The sequence below is a fragment of the Vespa mandarinia genome, chromosome 5 (assembly GCF_050613455.1).
Source record: "Vespa mandarinia isolate Hongniang chromosome 5, ASM5061345v1, whole genome shotgun sequence".
In the NCBI taxonomy this organism is placed as follows: domain Eukaryota; kingdom Metazoa; phylum Arthropoda; class Insecta; order Hymenoptera; family Vespidae; genus Vespa; species Vespa mandarinia.
Genome location: NC_140814.1, coordinates 7,386,632 through 7,404,410, shown reverse-complemented (window position 1 = coordinate 7,404,410; position 17,779 = coordinate 7,386,632). Strand labels below are relative to the sequence as shown.

At 27.5% G+C, this 17,779-nt stretch overlaps 4 protein-coding genes and 1 non-coding gene across 7 annotated transcripts; 2 read left to right on the top strand and 3 right to left on the bottom strand.

The window, feature by feature from the left end:
* Positions 1 to 56: 56 nt before the first annotated feature.
* On the top strand, positions 57 to 6,416 carry Rab3-GAP (Rab3 GTPase activating protein). Its single transcript, XM_035866445.2, has 19 exons — positions 57 to 454; positions 545 to 655; positions 732 to 813; positions 896 to 1,022; positions 1,086 to 1,287; positions 1,356 to 1,683; positions 1,752 to 2,186; positions 2,273 to 2,652; positions 2,828 to 3,208; positions 3,305 to 3,505; positions 3,584 to 3,959; positions 4,051 to 4,145; positions 4,219 to 4,455; positions 4,530 to 4,703; positions 4,794 to 4,975; positions 5,076 to 5,297; positions 5,384 to 5,674; positions 5,819 to 5,971; positions 6,049 to 6,416. The coding sequence occupies exons 1-19, from the start codon at positions 370 to 372 to the stop codon at positions 6,199 to 6,201; spliced, it is 4,215 nt and encodes a 1,404-aa protein (XP_035722338.2). The 5' UTR covers positions 57 to 369; the 3' UTR covers positions 6,202 to 6,416.
* A 640-nt stretch (positions 6,417 to 7,056) lies between these two features.
* Pink1 (PTEN-induced putative kinase 1) lies at positions 7,057 to 10,362 on the bottom strand. The gene is made up of 7 exons (XM_035866421.2): positions 10,037 to 10,362; positions 9,420 to 9,700; positions 8,811 to 9,349; positions 8,605 to 8,727; positions 7,907 to 8,324; positions 7,724 to 7,822; positions 7,057 to 7,644 (listed from the first exon to the last, which is right to left on the bottom strand). Exons 1-7 carry the CDS (start codon positions 10,170 to 10,172, stop codon positions 7,405 to 7,407), a joined length of 1,836 nt encoding a protein of 611 aa, XP_035722314.1. The 5' UTR covers positions 10,173 to 10,362; the 3' UTR covers positions 7,057 to 7,404.
* A 432-nt stretch (positions 10,363 to 10,794) lies between these two features.
* On the bottom strand, positions 10,795 to 13,274 carry LOC118441695 (uncharacterized). Its single transcript, XM_035866422.2, has 6 exons — positions 12,819 to 13,274; positions 12,606 to 12,734; positions 12,246 to 12,419; positions 11,896 to 12,149; positions 11,606 to 11,828; positions 10,795 to 11,529 (listed from the first exon to the last, which is right to left on the bottom strand). The coding sequence occupies exons 1-6, from the start codon at positions 12,904 to 12,906 to the stop codon at positions 11,162 to 11,164; spliced, it is 1,236 nt and encodes a 411-aa protein (XP_035722315.1). The 5' UTR covers positions 12,907 to 13,274; the 3' UTR covers positions 10,795 to 11,161.
* Positions 13,275 to 14,108: 834 nt separating this feature from the next.
* LOC118441567 (uncharacterized) lies at positions 14,109 to 17,567 on the bottom strand. Of its 3 annotated transcripts, XM_035866136.2 has the most exons (10): positions 17,549 to 17,567; positions 17,268 to 17,387; positions 16,561 to 16,858; positions 16,336 to 16,466; positions 16,037 to 16,225; positions 15,660 to 15,848; positions 15,460 to 15,569; positions 15,100 to 15,328; positions 14,676 to 15,013; positions 14,109 to 14,575 (listed from the first exon to the last, which is right to left on the bottom strand). In XM_035866136.2, the coding sequence occupies exons 3-10, from the start codon at positions 16,721 to 16,723 to the stop codon at positions 14,455 to 14,457; spliced, it is 1,470 nt and encodes a 489-aa protein (XP_035722029.1). In that variant the 5' UTR covers positions 16,724 to 16,858; positions 17,268 to 17,387; positions 17,549 to 17,567; the 3' UTR covers positions 14,109 to 14,454. The 3 variants fall into 3 exon arrangements, with proteins under 3 accessions (XP_035722029.1, XP_035722028.1, XP_035722030.1); XM_035866135.2 differs by having other exon boundaries at positions 17,268 to 17,558; XM_035866137.2 differs by lacking the exons at positions 17,268 to 17,387; positions 17,549 to 17,567 and having other exon boundaries at positions 16,037 to 16,222; positions 16,561 to 17,104.
* TRNAQ-UUG (transfer RNA glutamine (anticodon UUG)) lies at positions 17,553 to 17,624 on the top strand. The gene has a single exon. It is a non-coding gene; the product is annotated as a tRNA-Gln (tRNA).
* Positions 17,625 to 17,779: the final 155 nt, after the last annotated feature.

Sequence of the window (17,779 nt, the reverse complement as noted above, 5' to 3'; positions counted from 1 at the left end):
TTTAACTAAGTAAAGACCTTACATAGATTTTGTACATCCATATTTTTTTTTTATCTTCTCAGTGACATTACTATGAATGTTCGAATATATATTAATGTTAAAATATTATCAATAGATATTTTAAAGTATCATACAAAATAAGATAGTAACATAAGTGCATTTTGCACAAAAGATAGCGATTTTAGCGCACCTATGGATAATAAGAGAATAATTGATATCCTTTACTTTTCTACATACGTTACTTTCCCCTATAACGTACATGTATAATATTGTGTTTTTATACATTCCATATAGCCTTTATCCGCATACAAAAACCTAATCTAACTTTTAACATATCGTGGTAATACGTATAAATAATAGTGAATACCGATGTCTTGTCAAATAAAAACAATTGGCAATTTAAAAGACGTGAACAAAGTCAAAGAAATACTTTCTGGAGATGCTGTTACCAGACGTGAGTTCCTTTATTATTCGTTTCTTATGGAAATAAAAACAATGGAGAATGTTTTTCTTTAAAATTCAATAAATATCTTGCCTTCTTTAGCTGAATTTGTTGCAAGTCATGAATTACCTTTACAAGATTATTTTGTCTCACTTTCATCTGCCGGTGATGTTCTTGCACTGGCACAAAATACTAAAATGATCATATTAATATGTAAGTATAATAACAAAGGAGGAAGAAAAGATAATTAAGAAAGTATCTGTTAAGTAAACAAATTATATACTTTTAGCAAAGTGGGATTCGCAGGAACCAAGTGAATTAAAAAATAAATTTCACATTGTGTGGAATGGAATAGTTGCAGAAAATCAAAAGCAAGTATTTAATATAACAAAAAAATCATATTTCTGATTTAAAAAAAAAATAATTAAATCATTTATTAAATCATTTGTTTAGCGAATGGGTTACTTCGATAATATGTTTACCTCTGATATCACTGGGTAAAGTAAGTGCAGGTAACAATCCTGATTGGACATGTATAGCAGTAGGATTCAATAATGGCTTTTTGAGATTTTATACAGAAGTAAGTTAATAATGTTATTATTGTTAATACAATTTAATTCAAATTTATTTTTTATATCTCAAGACAGGTGCATTACTATTAGAGCAACAGCTACATAATGAACCAATTATTGGAATAAAATGTCAGTCATCTTCCGTTCATAGGCATTCAATCAGTAAGCAACCATTGGAAGAATTGTATATAATTTATAGAAGTATCATATGTATACTGCAGGGTTTTCCATTATTTTCAACTTTACGAGCATGCAGGAATCATTTAGCTAGAGGTATATATTATTGAGTCATGTACATTATATTTGTAAAATCTCTTTTATTAATATTACTTCAATTGCAGTGCAAGCTAAATGTAATGATATATCTCCAGCTACTACCTTATCATACAAGAAATGGGAATTCAGAAATCAAGATATCACAAATGATGTTGAAATTATTGGTACAACATCTGTGAGCAGTTTTAATCATTTAATGACTGCTTCCTTATGTGGTGGATATAATGCATTATATAGATCTAGTGCTCCACAACATAATTTGGTTATGGCTACTGGTAAAAGACCGTTCATTGGTTTTCATTATGCATTAGAAGGTGGCAATGCTCCTGTTTTATCTGACGTTGCTGCTGCAATGGCCAGTAAATTAGTAAATGCTATTGGAACTGCTGTTCCGTAAGTATTTAATGATTCTACAATATTGTATATACAAAGTATAAAACAATAACTTATTCTATGAATAGTTGGTTTCGAAGCAATTCAAAAACTTCTACATCACTTGAAATCTCTAAAAACAATAGTCAAGAATCTACTGAGACATTGAGCTGTAGGTACAGCATAAGTGATCTAATGAGAGAAGGTGATTCCATTGTTTGTAGTCCAAATAAAATGTTATCAGCTGTAACAGATGCAATCGGTAGAGTAACATTAATAGATAATAAAAGAGGTGTTGCAATAAGAATGTGGAAAGGATATCGTGATGCACAATGTGGATGGATTGAAGTTGGAGAAGACAAATATTCTGGAATACATAAGAATTCTAATAAAAGTGTACGCACATCACACGTTCGGAACACATTATTTTTAGTTATTTATGCTCCAAAGAAGGGTGTAATAGATATATGGGGAATTCAGCAAGGTCCCAAAATTACAACCTTTACTGCCAGTAAAAATGGACGGTAAGTAATTTAAATTTATTTCCTGCATTAATTATTGCTCTTAAAAATATTCATACCAATACTGTATTTATAATATATGATTATAGATTGCTGTACATTAATTATGGCCTGCTAGGTATAAATGAAACTACAAACTTAAACAAGAATGAAGCACAACATACTTGTGTATTTATGGATCCCCTTGGAGGATTAAAAGAAATAATTGTTCCATTTCATTTTGCACTTAGTAGTAAAAATGCTAAAAAGGCGTGTGATATATATCTTCTTCGTAAATTGAAAAATTTTCTAAGAGAGGAAGATTTTGATAAAGAAAAATTAATTACAGAAGTTTGCAATGTGTGCTTAGCTATAAAAACAAATGAGGTCAGATTGCAAACACTAGAATTATTAATGAATACTAAGGATATTTTACCTGATGCATTACTAGCTGCTACAAATTGTTTCGCCAAAACATTTGATGGATCAGGTATGGACATTTTTTAATTTAACAAAGAGAATTAAAATTTGTTCTAGTACTTTATATATAATGTATATGGTAAAAGCATTTTATGAAGAATGTATTAGCATTAATATATTACATATATAGAAAATATAGAAAACAATTGAATTGTAAACACAAAAATTTATCTTTTTTATTCTAGATCTGAATGTCATGGAGTCAGCAGCAAAAGTTGTATATAAATTAACTGTGCAATTACAGAAAATAATAACATTTTATATGTTCATTATTAATTCTGATTTAGAAAATACAGTAAAGTCAATTGAATCGTCTGATCATGAAAATTCAAATATTGAAATGCTAGTTTTAACATTATTAATTTCTGAACATGAAGTTGATAGAATATTAACATTACATAAAACTATATATAATATAGAACATGACAATGTTAAATCTGGGTGTAAAGTGAAATTTAATGATAATGAAAGAAAATTTTTTAACTTCTTGATGTGTTTTGATTTTGGTGTATCAAATTTGGCAGTTTTACAGAAAGACATTAAATTAGAAAAGAAATATCAAATTTGTGAGTATTGAATTAAAATACTAATTAGTTTTCTATTCCTATTCATGCAAATTATCTTGTTTCATATTTTATCATATATAACTGTGTATGTTTTAGCTGTATTGATTTTTGAAAAGTGTATGTCTTTTCATGAAACTATTGAAACATGGAAAACTGCTGCTGCAAATAGTAATATTCAGCCACATGTTTTTATGCAGCTTGTATTAATTTATTGGATGTACAAAGAGGGTGATAGAAGATTAGAATCAACACTAATACAATTTACACGATTATTGCATGTTATTTGTTCATTAAATAGTAAGTTCCAACGCAATCAATGAAAAACGAAAACTATAAGTAAAGATTTTTTTAATAAACATTTTTTGACTTCAATAGGTATAGAAGAAATATGTGTCGACTGTAATGAGAATTCTTTATGGTGGAAAGATGTACGTACTATTTTAACTGAATCTTTAAATCCTCTACATGCATATACTGCAGCATTAGCATGTAGAGCAGTTGCTGTAACATTAGAAAAGTATAAAGATAAGACATATAATACTACAGAAGAAACTTATGATAGCAACAAAAATGATGCTGATGATAGTAATAATGATTCACAAGCAAAAGAGAAAATAAGTAGTGAAGAAACTAAACATGAAGAAGTACATAATTCTATAAGTGAATGGGAAAATGTTAGTAAGGATACATGTCAATTTACTTTACTTATAGGAAACCTTGAAGATGTTATGGTTTTAAATGCAGTTGTAAGGTAAAAATTACAAAAAGATATATGTATAAAGTATAAGCATAAAATAACAATATTATATAAAAGTATCTATTATTATAATCAAATATTTTAGGCAACAACCTTTGAGAGATCAAACAACTGACTTTTTTAAATTACCTTTTGAAATACAAAATATTTCCTTGGGAATGATTTTATCTAATGGAAAAGGTTCTAATTTAATTACTTTTCTGATATAATGAATATTATTGTAGAGAATATATATTTTCATCTATGATTTTAGGTTCCGTTTCTGAAATTGTTGCAAAATGGTTAAGTTCAACAGGTGTTCATCCTGCACAATTGGTAGATATGGCTGACATTGAATTTGAACAATTGCATTTTGTAGAAAATGTAGTACCTGAGAAAGAAGTATCTGGTATTAATTTACAAGAAGATGCAATAGATGATACACCTTCTTCATCTGTAGAAAATCAAACAGAGCCAACTACAAACACAACAGCACAAGCGTGGGTGCTAGGCAAGATATACTTTGCAAGCAGTAAGATTTGATGTTATAATTTAATCTTCAAGTGACATTTTTATTATTTCTAGAAAAATTGACTTTGTTGAAACATCACTTTCCATATAGTTTAACAAGCAGCGTACTTCTTGCGAATTTATGTTGGGAATTTGCTATGGCTTGGAATAAAAATGTCTCAGAGTTAGAAGGTCTTGAAGCAGCTCTAACTGTTTTGCGTCATATACCTATGAAACAAATGCAACATGGTAAAAACCATTTTCACATTATATTATAAAGATTTTAACTTTACATGTATATATATTTGAATACTGAAATGATAGAAATTATACTGATAGGTGTTTGCTGTCTTTTGTGGACATTACATATAAAAAAGAGGATGGAAGCAGCTGGAAAAATCATGAATAAGCTAGGTAAACTACCAAAGGAGAGATTATCTATACAAGAAACCGGACTTTCTGACAAGCAATTAGTTACATTCTTGCAACATTGTGTTACATTCTTTGATATATTTAGTGAAGTAAGATATAACAATCTATTTCATATTATAAGATTAAAATTTATTAGTAATTTCGATTACAAACTTTATTTTTATTTATTAAATGGTGTAAATATTATAGGCTGAAATACTGCAAACAAGTAATAATATATTACTTAAATCAGAAGAATTATGGGAAGGTCAATCATCTGGACTACAACCATTTGCACTTTCAGCTCTATCACAAACACCAGCATGGTACGAATTAATTATACTACATTTGCAGATAACTAATATTTTATACATGATGGCATATTTCAACCTAAAGATATCAAAGCCTCTGAATAATTTATTTGAAGGAGTGGTAAGAATAATATACATGAGAATTTTGTTTTTAATATCATTAATAGTTAATAAAAAATAAATAATTATGTTTTTATTATTTTTCAGACTCAACCATACTTTTTTCAAGATATATCAGATAAAATAATGTTTACTTGGAATCATGATGATAGGAAAGATAATTTACGTTTAGAATTTTTACGTCATGTAATTACAGCTTCTATGGATTTCATTCATCAAGAAACTGTAGATGGGAAAACATTAAGTTCTACGCAAGCTGTACTCTGGATGAGCAGATGTCAAACATTGGGTTCTATGTGGAAATTAAATAGTGATGAATTAAGGATTCATCAAGTTTGTCAACTTTATATTAATGGATTTGATAGATTAGCAGAAGAGGTAATTAAATAGTTTAAACATGTTTATTTTCTTGTTCTTTCTCTGTAATAACATTTTATTATAACACAGTAAATTACTACCTTCAATATTTAAAGCAGTAGGTAATTAAAAAGACATTTACATTGTGTAATCATATTCAATTAGGTTGCTGCAGCTGTGAACAACACTGAAAAATTAGCAACAGATTTATTGCCTATAGCTGGAAGAAGAATGATGGCATATCTTTCAAAATCACCAGATTTATTAGAAGAAGTTTCACGAATAAGTACAACACTAATTAAATATCTTGAAAGTTTAGTAAGTTCACACATTAATATCATATATTAAATAGTTAAATAGTATTGCTAATATAATTTGTATATATTTTTTTATAGGATATGTCAGAATTAATTCTTACGAACTGTTCCAACAATGATACCATAGAATTAATCCACAAAATATCAAGATATTTACCTGAAACTCACTGTGAATTTCATGTAGTACAACGGATGTTAGATGCTACTTTTATATATCAAGATAAAACGTAATGTTAGATAAAATATATAGATTATGTATAATTAAGTTATATTTATTGGTTGTTCGTATTGCAAATTTTATGTCACTTTGTGTTATATACAGCATAAAGCAAACCTAATGAAGCTTATATATTATATTTTATTTTGTATTATATATTACAGAAATAAAATATTAAAAGCAGTAATTTTCAAAATAATAACATTATGTAAAAATTTATATTATATGGATTATTGTGTATAATTTACTGATTAAAATTTTTCAATAGAAATAAATTTTCAAACCTAATAAAAATTTTCAGTATCTAAAAAATATCTCTAAAATTCGATTATTAGTAAAGATTCAGATAGAAAAATTTTATATAGAAGATTTTGAAATATGAAGAAACATTATTTGTATAGAATAAAATAATATAAAATATAAATTACTTATTCATTGTATTTGAAACTCAAAATAAAATAAAAATAAAGTCAGAATATCTTCACTTGTGATATTTACAAATTTTATTTTACATTATTATACAAAATTGATGCCAATATATACATTTTATCAAAATTTAATTATCTGAGAAAAAATAACATATTTAATTGATTTATATTATAACTCACAAGATTTTAATTTTGCATAATCTATAAATGTAAAAAACTGTTAAATTCAACATTACAATAATATTTCTTTAAAATGTTGAAATATATTAAGCATAATATGCTATATTCACGTATGTTTTAATACAAAATAAAATAAGTCTTGGCGATAAGTATTGCAGAACATAGTATTAAAGAATCTTTTATACAAGGATACTTTAATGTGAACTGTTCAATCAAAATTTAAAAAAATTTTACTTGAAAGCTTTAAGTAGATTATAAATGTTAACATTATATAATTTATAAGCTAGAGAAATTTAAAATTTGTTATTTTTATTATTGCTTTTTATTTTACATATGTAATAGCGTCACATTAACTTTTTTTTGTTTTCTTTGAAGTATCAAAAATATACTTTAAAAAAAACAAAAATCGACAATATGTTTGCAGAATAGTAAAGATAGAACATTAAAAAATTTTTCACAACTGATATTTCAAGACTAATATAGACCTTATTAACAACTGTTCTATATCATATAAATAAAACAGAGTTTTTTGTGTAATACATTTGCAATCTATAAATTTATAAATAACAGAAGTAACTTTAAATTGTTTGTTTCAAAACAATAAAGTTATTAAATATTTTTTTGTATCCATCGTAAAGCATTTCTAACATTTGAGAGAGTAACTCTACCGAGAAAACTGGCAATTAATTGATATTCTGGCATTGTGCGTCTTCCAGATGAACGTGTTGATAACAATTGTCGATAGGAACTTTGTTCATTTTCATCATTTAGTGTTTTTCTTAATAACAGTGAACTATTACGGCCTTCACAAAGAACTTTGGTTGTCAAACACAATAGCCACTCCATGATCTATAGTAAAAATAAAATTTTTTAAATATTAATGAGATATAAAATTCGTAATATAGATAAAAAATATAGAAATACATACTTCATTACTAGAAGGTACTTTGCCTTCAGTTCTAAACCATGAACTAGGTGCCCATAAATACAATTGCATTATTGTTGCTGCCATTTCTGTAGTGTGTCTCTGTAATCAAAGAGTATAAAATATATATTATACCATTATATTTTTTTGTACATACAATTTTTTAAACTTTAGTATTTCACAAACCTTAGAAAAATTTCTCGAAAGCATATTATTTATCAAAGCAACAATAATATTTGGAACATCATTTGAAAGTGAAGGAAGATGCTGCTCTTTATAACAATGATTTTTAAGTACAGCCTTTTCATTAGAACTTTCAAGGAATGGATTCTTTTCACCAAAAATTTCATAAGCTATAGTGCCAGCCGTCCAAAGATCTGCTTTAGTATAATTTATACTTGTGAAAGGCCCTGGTTTTGCTGATATAACCTCTGGTGCCATTAGTGCTATATTGCCACCTTTGTCAATGTTGTCAGTATTATAAGGCATATATAAACTATAAGTTTTATCGGCTAAACAACAGCCAAAATCAGTGATTATCAAAGAAGGGCAATTATCACTCTCCTCTGATAAATCAAGTAGTATATTATCACTCTTGAGGTCTCTGTTGTATCATAGAAAAAAAAATGATAGATAAAGATGATTAAATGCATAATAAAATAATAATAAAAATACATAGTGTATTGACATTAATATTAACAAAAAAAATTATGACAAATGATATCATGATTCATTCTTAATATGCTTCATATATCTTATGAAATATCAAATTACTTGAACAAAGATATAATTTTAATAACTTGCAAAATGAATTTAATTTCAATTACAATTGGATACCTGGTAATGAAGTATAGAATCATTTATAACAAGATATAGCAGTGTACCTGTGTGCTATGCCATGAGCATTTAAGTGTGCAATTCCTTCCAATAGCTGAGCTAATAATAGTATTGATTCACGTATATTCACAGTGTGTGTAAATAAATATTCTTTCAAAGTAGTGTCATATCTAAAAGGAACAATTGTCTATGTTCAATAAATTTTACAATATATAAAATTCTATTTAGTTTATTTTTTGGAATAAATACAAACCTTTTCATCAATAAAAAAAGGCTCATATTTCTGCCAGATCCATGAGGATTAATTCGTGCTGGTAAAGCATCAGGATATATTACCCATGACTCTGGTAAAGCTGGGACTGTATCAGTAAATACAGAATACATTACTACAATATTAGGATGAGGAGGTAACACAGACATATTTTCAGCCATCCTTTGTTCCCATTCTGCTAATTCTTCGTTGTTATACCGATTCCTGGCAGGAATAGTTTCACGATACATAGCTCTAAGTATTATTGTTGCATTTGATTCTGCATCATAATTGAACATCATTTTTAATGCCAAAGGAAATAAATGTACATCTTTATTCTTGCCATTAGTATCTGATTGAATGACGTTTTCAATATGCGTAGTTTCTTTATATCTTGCTGAATATACAGCAGCAGAGCAACCTTTAGCAATGATAGGACCAATTTCAAAATCTTTCAAACTTATACCATCTTCATCGGTTTTAGTTATATTATAATTTTTATCATTTTGAGGCATGTTCCATTGCAATTTTGACATTGCTTCCTAAACACATAGAAATATCCATAGTAACATATAAACATATATTTTATTTAATCTATAAAATTTATCATACACGAATTTCCCAGCAAACTCCTTCCAATTCATCATCTTTCGTTAATATTCCACTTCCTGATGCTAACGATGTACCAACAAGTGCAAAAAATGGAGCAGAATCACCGAACACAAGACGTCTAGCTGCACGTTTTCGTAAATCAGCAGCAAGCCTACTTGTGACTCTTTTTAAAATATTATCAACAAATAAACGTCTTGCATGGGATCCCAAGAACCCAAAATGTCTACCTGTTGTGGAGACATTAGTGCTATTCCCTTGGGGCTGATGGCCCTGGGATTTGCCTAAATTTATTTAAAAAAAAGAAAAAAGATTAAGATGTTACTAAATACTATTAATAAAATGTTTGTAAGTATTAGTCATTCATTTTAAATTCTACAAAAAAATAATACCCATAAGAATTACTTTTCTACATACTATTTTCTGTTTTTGATGCTATACATCTTGTTGGATATGCACATAACATATACACAATATATGGTATACTTATAATAAAGTATTAATAGAGCTATATAATTATGACCATAACAGTTCAAAATTTTAATATTTTCTTGTCAAAATCTTAATGACCTTGATAGAGCAGGTTTAAAATAAACAAAAAAAATGTTTTCGTGACTCACCTACTTGCACAACGTGTATCTTGTTGAGGTAATTCTTCGGATAATCGTTAGAACATAAATTTTCTTTATTTCTAAGGGTACGTAGTAAGACCCGACCATTTTGTATGAGACGATAAGTTGCGGCCCGAATCGACATCTCTCCTGTCTCTTGGGCCGAAAGAGCCCAACGGGCTAATCCGTAAGAATACACCTTCACGTTAATAAATCAAATTTTTATAATAATCAAAATTATTTTCTAAAGGATTTTTATCGTATAACGATAAAGTGTGCCAAAATGTCACGTTACATTTCACGGTTCGTTCGTTACGTCTTTATTACGTCGTTGAAATTGAAGAAAGTTCGATATACCTATCACTATATTTTAACATATATAGGTGTATGTAATTAACTTAGGAACGTATTTATAAAACAAAGTGCCACAAGAACGAAGAAACACACTTTATTTATCTGAAAAAATTTTATTTATCTACTTTTGATTATAATGTATAATTTGATTATAATGTATATTAGAAATTTAAAATATTGTTATTTTCATACAAGGAAAAAAAAGAAAGACAAATTAACATAATGAAAATAATTAATATCACTTACATTATTGTTGAAAACAATTTATATTATTGTTAAAAGAGCAATATTGTGACAGTACCGCCATCTGTACAAAACTAGTAACTGCATTTATAGACGAGGTATTAATCATTATATTTTATATTTTATTTTTCATACTAATATTTATTCGATTATTATTGAATATCAATTATTAAATTTATTATTATATATTATATCTTTTTATAATTATTTGTAGTACAAGGTGAATACAATTTTTAATAAAAATACTTTGTTCGGCACTTTATATTTCTGAAATAATTATAACATTACGGTGCGCGGGATTGTGGCACGATATTTGAATTCAAGTTAATACATATACATTTTTTATTACGATATAGAAAAAAGTAAATGTAAAATTATATCTGATATTATTATATTACGTTTTTATATGTGAAAATGCATAAAAGAAGCATCGAAATTATGAATGAAAATATACTTTTAGTTTTACATCATTATTCTGCATTTTTTTCTATTCTTTTTTTTTTGCACATTAATATTCACATAAAAATCCCGTTCGATTCAATAGGAGCTATACCGATTAGACTTTGCATAATATGCAGATCTACTATCAATGGGATTGCAATTAAAAAGTGCATCACCCCGTGTTCCATCAGGACAAGTACAAACAGCAATATGACGCCTTGGCGTGCAAATGGCATTTGGTCCACACTCATAACCAGTACATGGATTTTGACAAGTGAAATCTATGCAGGCTCGATTATCGGGACATTCATTATCGCTAAGGCATTCTCCTCTTTGACATACTTTTAGAGCATTACCAATGTAACCAGTAGGACATGTACAAACTGGCCTTTCTTTACCTGTATTATCATGACCAGGAGTACAAACAGCATCTACACCACAAGGATTTGGTTCGCAAAGATCTCCTGAAAATATAACATGTTAAACGCTTATATTAAAAAAAATATTTTAATGATAAAGCTTTTGAAACTTATTATATACTTGGTTCAAAATTTCTGCAATACACAAAAGGATTCCCTGTCATGTGTTTTGGACAACTGCATACAGGGGTAATATCACGTAAATTACAATCAGCATTTACTCCACATACTCCGTCACAAGGATTTACACACTTTTGATAGAGACAAGCAGGTTTGCTACTTGGACAGTCAGAATGAGTAGTACATTCTGGATGACATGAAAGATATGGATTTCCTAACCAATTCTATAAAACCATAAAATACATAGATAATGACAAAATTAATTATTATTTCTATTATAAGCAAACTTACATGCGGACATGTGCATTTGGCAAGATGATTGGTAACATCGCAATTAGCATTTTTACCGCATTTACATGGACTTTCACATTTAAATAAGGATGAACATGCTAGATGATTAGGACATTCATCGTCATTTTCACATTCATGACGACATCTAGATAAAGGTGATCCTTTATAACCAGGAAGGCAAGTACAAACTGGTATTTCATTAATTACCTCACACTTTGTATTTTCTCCGCATGGACTAGGTTTACATGCTGCTTCTATATATTAAAATGAAAAACATTTTATCAATTAATAATAAAAATATTAATAAGTATACAATTATTTGTTGCTCTTGATTATATTCATATACATACGGGGATCAGCAATATGACAATTGCTAGAAGGATTGCCTGTATATCCTGGTGGGCAATAACATCGAGGTATATGATTTTTAGTCTCACATGATGCATTTATACCACATAAACCAGGGCATGGATCAACACATTTATTATTTATGCAAGTTTTAATCCCATCACAGTCTTCATTAACTAAAATTGAATTTATATTTTAAATACTTCAGAGTATTAAAGAATTAATTAAATATAATAAAAACAAAAAAATATCATATTTTTCAATTCTGGTGATTTTTTGTATAAAAATAAAATTAATAATAAATATAATATAATAAAAATTAAACTTATTATATTAATGTAATTCTTGAATCATATACTCACTTAAACATTCAACACGTATACATTGTGAAAGAGGATCGCCCATATGAAGATTAAGACAGGAACATACGGGACGCCCACGACTTATTGTACATTTCGCGTTGATTCCACAAGTGTAATTATCACAACCAGCTTCGAAAGAAGAAAAGAATTATTTTAAAACATGTTTTAAATATTATTTAATAAAAAGAAAGAAGAAAAATATAAGAGCTTTACCAGATGAGATTATCCTTGATTGCAAGTATTGTCTGCCGTTGACCATTATAGCGAACACTATTAGTATTAGAATTCGAAAATATTCCATTTTTTTAATTTATTCTTAATAAATTCTTTAATAATTTATACAAAATATACAGTAATTCTAATTGTTCTAGAATTAAATATAATATAACATAATGAAAATATTAAATTAAAATTCGATGATCGATATATAGATCCTTTATAAGATCCGTGCACGATGAGCAAATACAGAGAATTGACGAAATGACACAGCGATCGACTCAGGTGATGAAGGTTTAAAATGAAAAGCCCACTTTCCAGAAACTTTAACACAACTTCGCCCGCGCATAACCCTGACGTACGTTCGTGAAATGAGTATTGAATTAGCATAATTTGTTCCTGTTATACGCCTACAATTTTTTTCTTAAATATCAGTATTATATTAATCATACAACCCACTGATGTATCCTGCTTAACATATGACAAAACAGTCTAAGAATTACAACTATTTGAAGTTGTTCGTTTATTAGGAAGATAACTGTTTAATGTTTAATTAAAAATATAGTTTTAAATCTATATTGTCTATATTCCTGCGTTATATATATATATATATGTATATACTGTAGTAATAATAAAATTAAATTTGGGGAACTAACGTGCATATAAAAAACATATATTTCTAATAATATTAAATATAATTTCTAATGGTATAATGCAACATTATAAATTTTAATTGGTATTTTATCAAAAATATTTTCAGAGTTTGTATTTTTATATTGTAATTGTCAATAAAATTATTCTCTTTTTCTTAATAATTCATATAATATTTTTTTAATACGAAAATAATTACTTATTCCTCTCAAAGTAGATATTTATTATTATATTATGGCTCGATTCCTTAAAAAGCAACTTGCATCAAGGCCGCGTTGAATCATTTCAATGACGCATTTTAATGTGGCACAGGAAAATATCAGAGGAATAAAATTTCTTTTAGATCAAATTTTTGCTTTATTGTAACTATTTTATTTATACCTTTTATCAAGTGGTAAATGGTAAATTATTTTTCTTGCTTGTTTTCTAAAAAAAAAATATATATGACCAAACTGTAATTAATAAATATTTAACATATGTTCTATAATATATAAGTAATATATAATATCAAAAAAATCAGATTTATAAAGTTAATTATTAAATTTAACTAAATTAATTAAAATGAGTTGATATACTCTATTTTATAGAGTAAAAGATTATTATATCATACATACATTAAGTATTATCAAAATTGTTGTACAAATAGAATAGAAAAAAAAATAGATAACAGTTACCTCTTCAACATTTTGAATAATTTTAATAGTTATATGTATTAAATCTATACAATATTAAACGTTTCAAAGCTAGTCAACGTTTTTGGTAAATCATATGACTACTGCATTTAAGCCCATTTTATAAATATTCAGAGACAGTAAGTTGTTATCTTTCAGAATTATTATATAAATATAACATAAATTATTTCAAATACGTTAGGTATAAGCTTATACCAAAGGATTAAAAATATTTGTATACTAATATTTATAGAACGATCATTATTAGTGTTCTTGCATACTATAAATGTTCTTTTTTCTTATACTAACATTCACTGATGTACTTTATTTTCAATTTTATTGGGTAAAAGTTTCAAAAATTCTTCATAAGCAGTAGCGAACGACTCGTCGTCTTCATCTTCCAATAATTCTTCATACTCCTGATCTATTTCTCTAAAATTTCAATTTAATACAAAGTAATTATTAATAAAATGACTATATTGCGAAAACAGCAATAAATTAAAATTTTTATATCAGATCAATTAATACATACGCTTGTTTTTCAGAATCACTAGCATCTGTTGCTGCATCCTGTAAGAATTGACTTTCTTCAGCAGATAGTACTTTACCATCAGGACCATACAAGACAAGTTCATTATATTCATGTTGTATTTTAGTTGAATGTATAGGTTCTGGTAATGAATTTTGACTGGATGAATTATGACTATCTCGTCCCCAATTCCCATTACGCAATTGATGTACACTATCGATCATGCGACCCACACTTGAATCTGCTCTTCCTTCTGTGACTAATTCTGTTAAAGCACGCATCATATTTTCCATTTCTTTTCGGCTACCTCTTTTATCTCTTTCTAAAGTATGTCCTGCCAGCTAAAAAAATAATCGAAATTAACATATTAGAAATTAAATAAATATTAGGACAGCAATTATTATTAATTATTTATAAATTAATATACTTTAAGTGCTTGGCATATATGTTTAGCAGAATTTGATCCTGGATTTTTCAATACAATAGAAATAAGTTGTATTAACTGTTCTCCTAATTCAAAAGCAAGCACATCCCCCATTTGGACAACTAATTCTGCTAGGAATAATATCAATCCATGGCATTTCATCTGTTCTTCTTCTGTGTGTTTGTCATTTTTTTGCCAAGTAGAAGCTTGTTTCTGTGTTTTATCCTTACATCTATTTAAATTATAAAAATAATAAAAATATATAATAAAGAAATTAAAAGTGAAAATGAGTTAATATTAACAAATCTGTTGTTTTATATTTAGAGCTATTTTAACTTAAGGTACGGGAAAATATAAACTTGCAGTGAATGTAGAATTTCTCTGAAAGGTTTTTGTTCTTCTCTTGTCATGGCTGTATCAAGACACATAAAAATACGAGCACCGCTATATCGGAAGTTTCCTTCATTTATACTCTAAAAGAATTAAGTCAATTGTAAATAGTATACATTTATGTGTATGAGCATTAGCAAAAAAAAAAAAAAACAAATAAAAGTATTATATACCTGTACTATTACAACTTCTACAATTTCTTGAAGTTCAGTAGGAGATTCACAATGAAGCTTGATATTATTGAGAAGTGGTGGTACTAAAGATGCAAAACTTCCAGGATTCATAGTTAAATAATGCATCACACTACTTAGCTGATGCATTGTATTTGCTAAATTTTGTTCCTGATTATCTAGCCGTAACTCCTGATTAAAATAATAAAAGATAATAATAATAAAATAATACAATAACTTTTTTCAATTCTAACTACAAAGCAACCTTAAAATACATCTATACTATCATAAATATATGTATTATAATTTTTAGAATTTTGTGTATTGGCATATTAATCAATATGTTGTTCAGATGTCTGTGATATTCGAAATTTACTTACTTCTTGTTCTTCTAAGTGACGTTGTCGAGATGAATGTATGGAATCAGAAAAATGCTCATAGTGTTGCCTCTCTATTATCTGTCTATGTTGTAATTGTGTTTGACCTGGTAATTGATGAGGTAATTCTCTTGCTAATTGAATTCTATTTTGGACAGAATGTTTGGGCCAAATCATTGATGATGGTTGCTGCTTCAAATATAATAAATATTGAAATATAAAAATACTATCAAGTAGAAAATCTATTACAAATGAAATTAGTAATTTATTATTTATATATATATATATATATACATATATACCATAGGTACAACATAACTCTGGCATTTAGGAACAAATTCAGCAGCATCTACCGATAAGGTTGAATTTTCAACAATACTGTTAATAGATTCTTGTGATTTGTTTTGTTCAGAGCAGTTAGTCACAGTAGAACCTGTATAAATTTTCTCATTGATAAAAGAAAACAACATTTAAAAATGATATTATGTATAAGATAAAAAGTATTTATATTATAATACGAAACGAACCGACAGCTGGATGTGCACTACCGGCATAATGTGGTCTTCTTAATATCTGCTGTTCTTGCGTATTTTTTGGCATTGGCACCCAAGAACCACGACCTCGTCCTCGGCCGCTTACACGTCTTTCCACATAAGAATTGCCAGTTTCATCTTCACCGAGACGATCCATTTCGTTCAACAATGGTTCTTTGCTTATACTTTAAGGTTAACAAATCTAACCTTATTGGGACTTAAATGTCTCAGACGTATTTAATCTTCGGCATCAGGCTTTAAGTTGTACGACTCATATCTTCGTACCGATTGCCTGACGCAAAAAATTATTGTACTTGATATGTTAATGCCGTTATATTTGATAAACGTGCATAGACTGACAATCAGAAGACTTCCAAATCATAGCTACCAAATACTATAAGACCGCGTTCGTTGTTAAACATTAAGGCGGAGATTCGTGAGACAGTAATATAAACTTTCTAATATAAAATGATGCGATAAATTTGGACCTATGAATTTTCACAAATATTTTCAAATCGTTGAAAGTTCATTAAAAAAGATAAACTTTAAAATTAAATATTCTATTAAATATTACCAAAATGTATGCAGATGTTGTATCTTAGTTAACCACGAAAATACATATGCTAATAATTAGAGCAAAACGAAAAATTTAATGAGCACAAAAAATAATTATTACACAATAGTTTTTAAATATACTTTACCTTAAGAAAACAAATAGAGTTTATGTATATGTTCCCACAGAACAAGTGAAAAGTATGTTCTTTTCTTATTCTGCCACAACGCGAAGTACTTGAATCTTGCAACCTATAATTTTCAGATGACTGAAAAAATGCAAGATCGTATATACAATATTATAATAAAAATAGAATTTATTGAATATCACTTTTATTCAATATGATATGAAAAGATAAAAATTCAATATGATTATTTAAAAGAATGAAAAAGTATGAATAAGATGATGTGAAAAAGAAGAGAATTTTACAAGCGGTCCCATGGTGTAATGGTTAGCACTCTGGACTTTGAATCCAGCGATCCGAGTTCAAATCTCGGTGGGACCTTGGTCTAAAATTTTTTTTGTTACTTTTACATTAATATTATTTTATTCAAAATAAAATTCATAATTGCACGCGCATATTAAATCTCTACGTTAGCCGTAAAATAATATATTAAACTAATCATAATAATTTTCAAAACTTGCAAATAATATCTATGG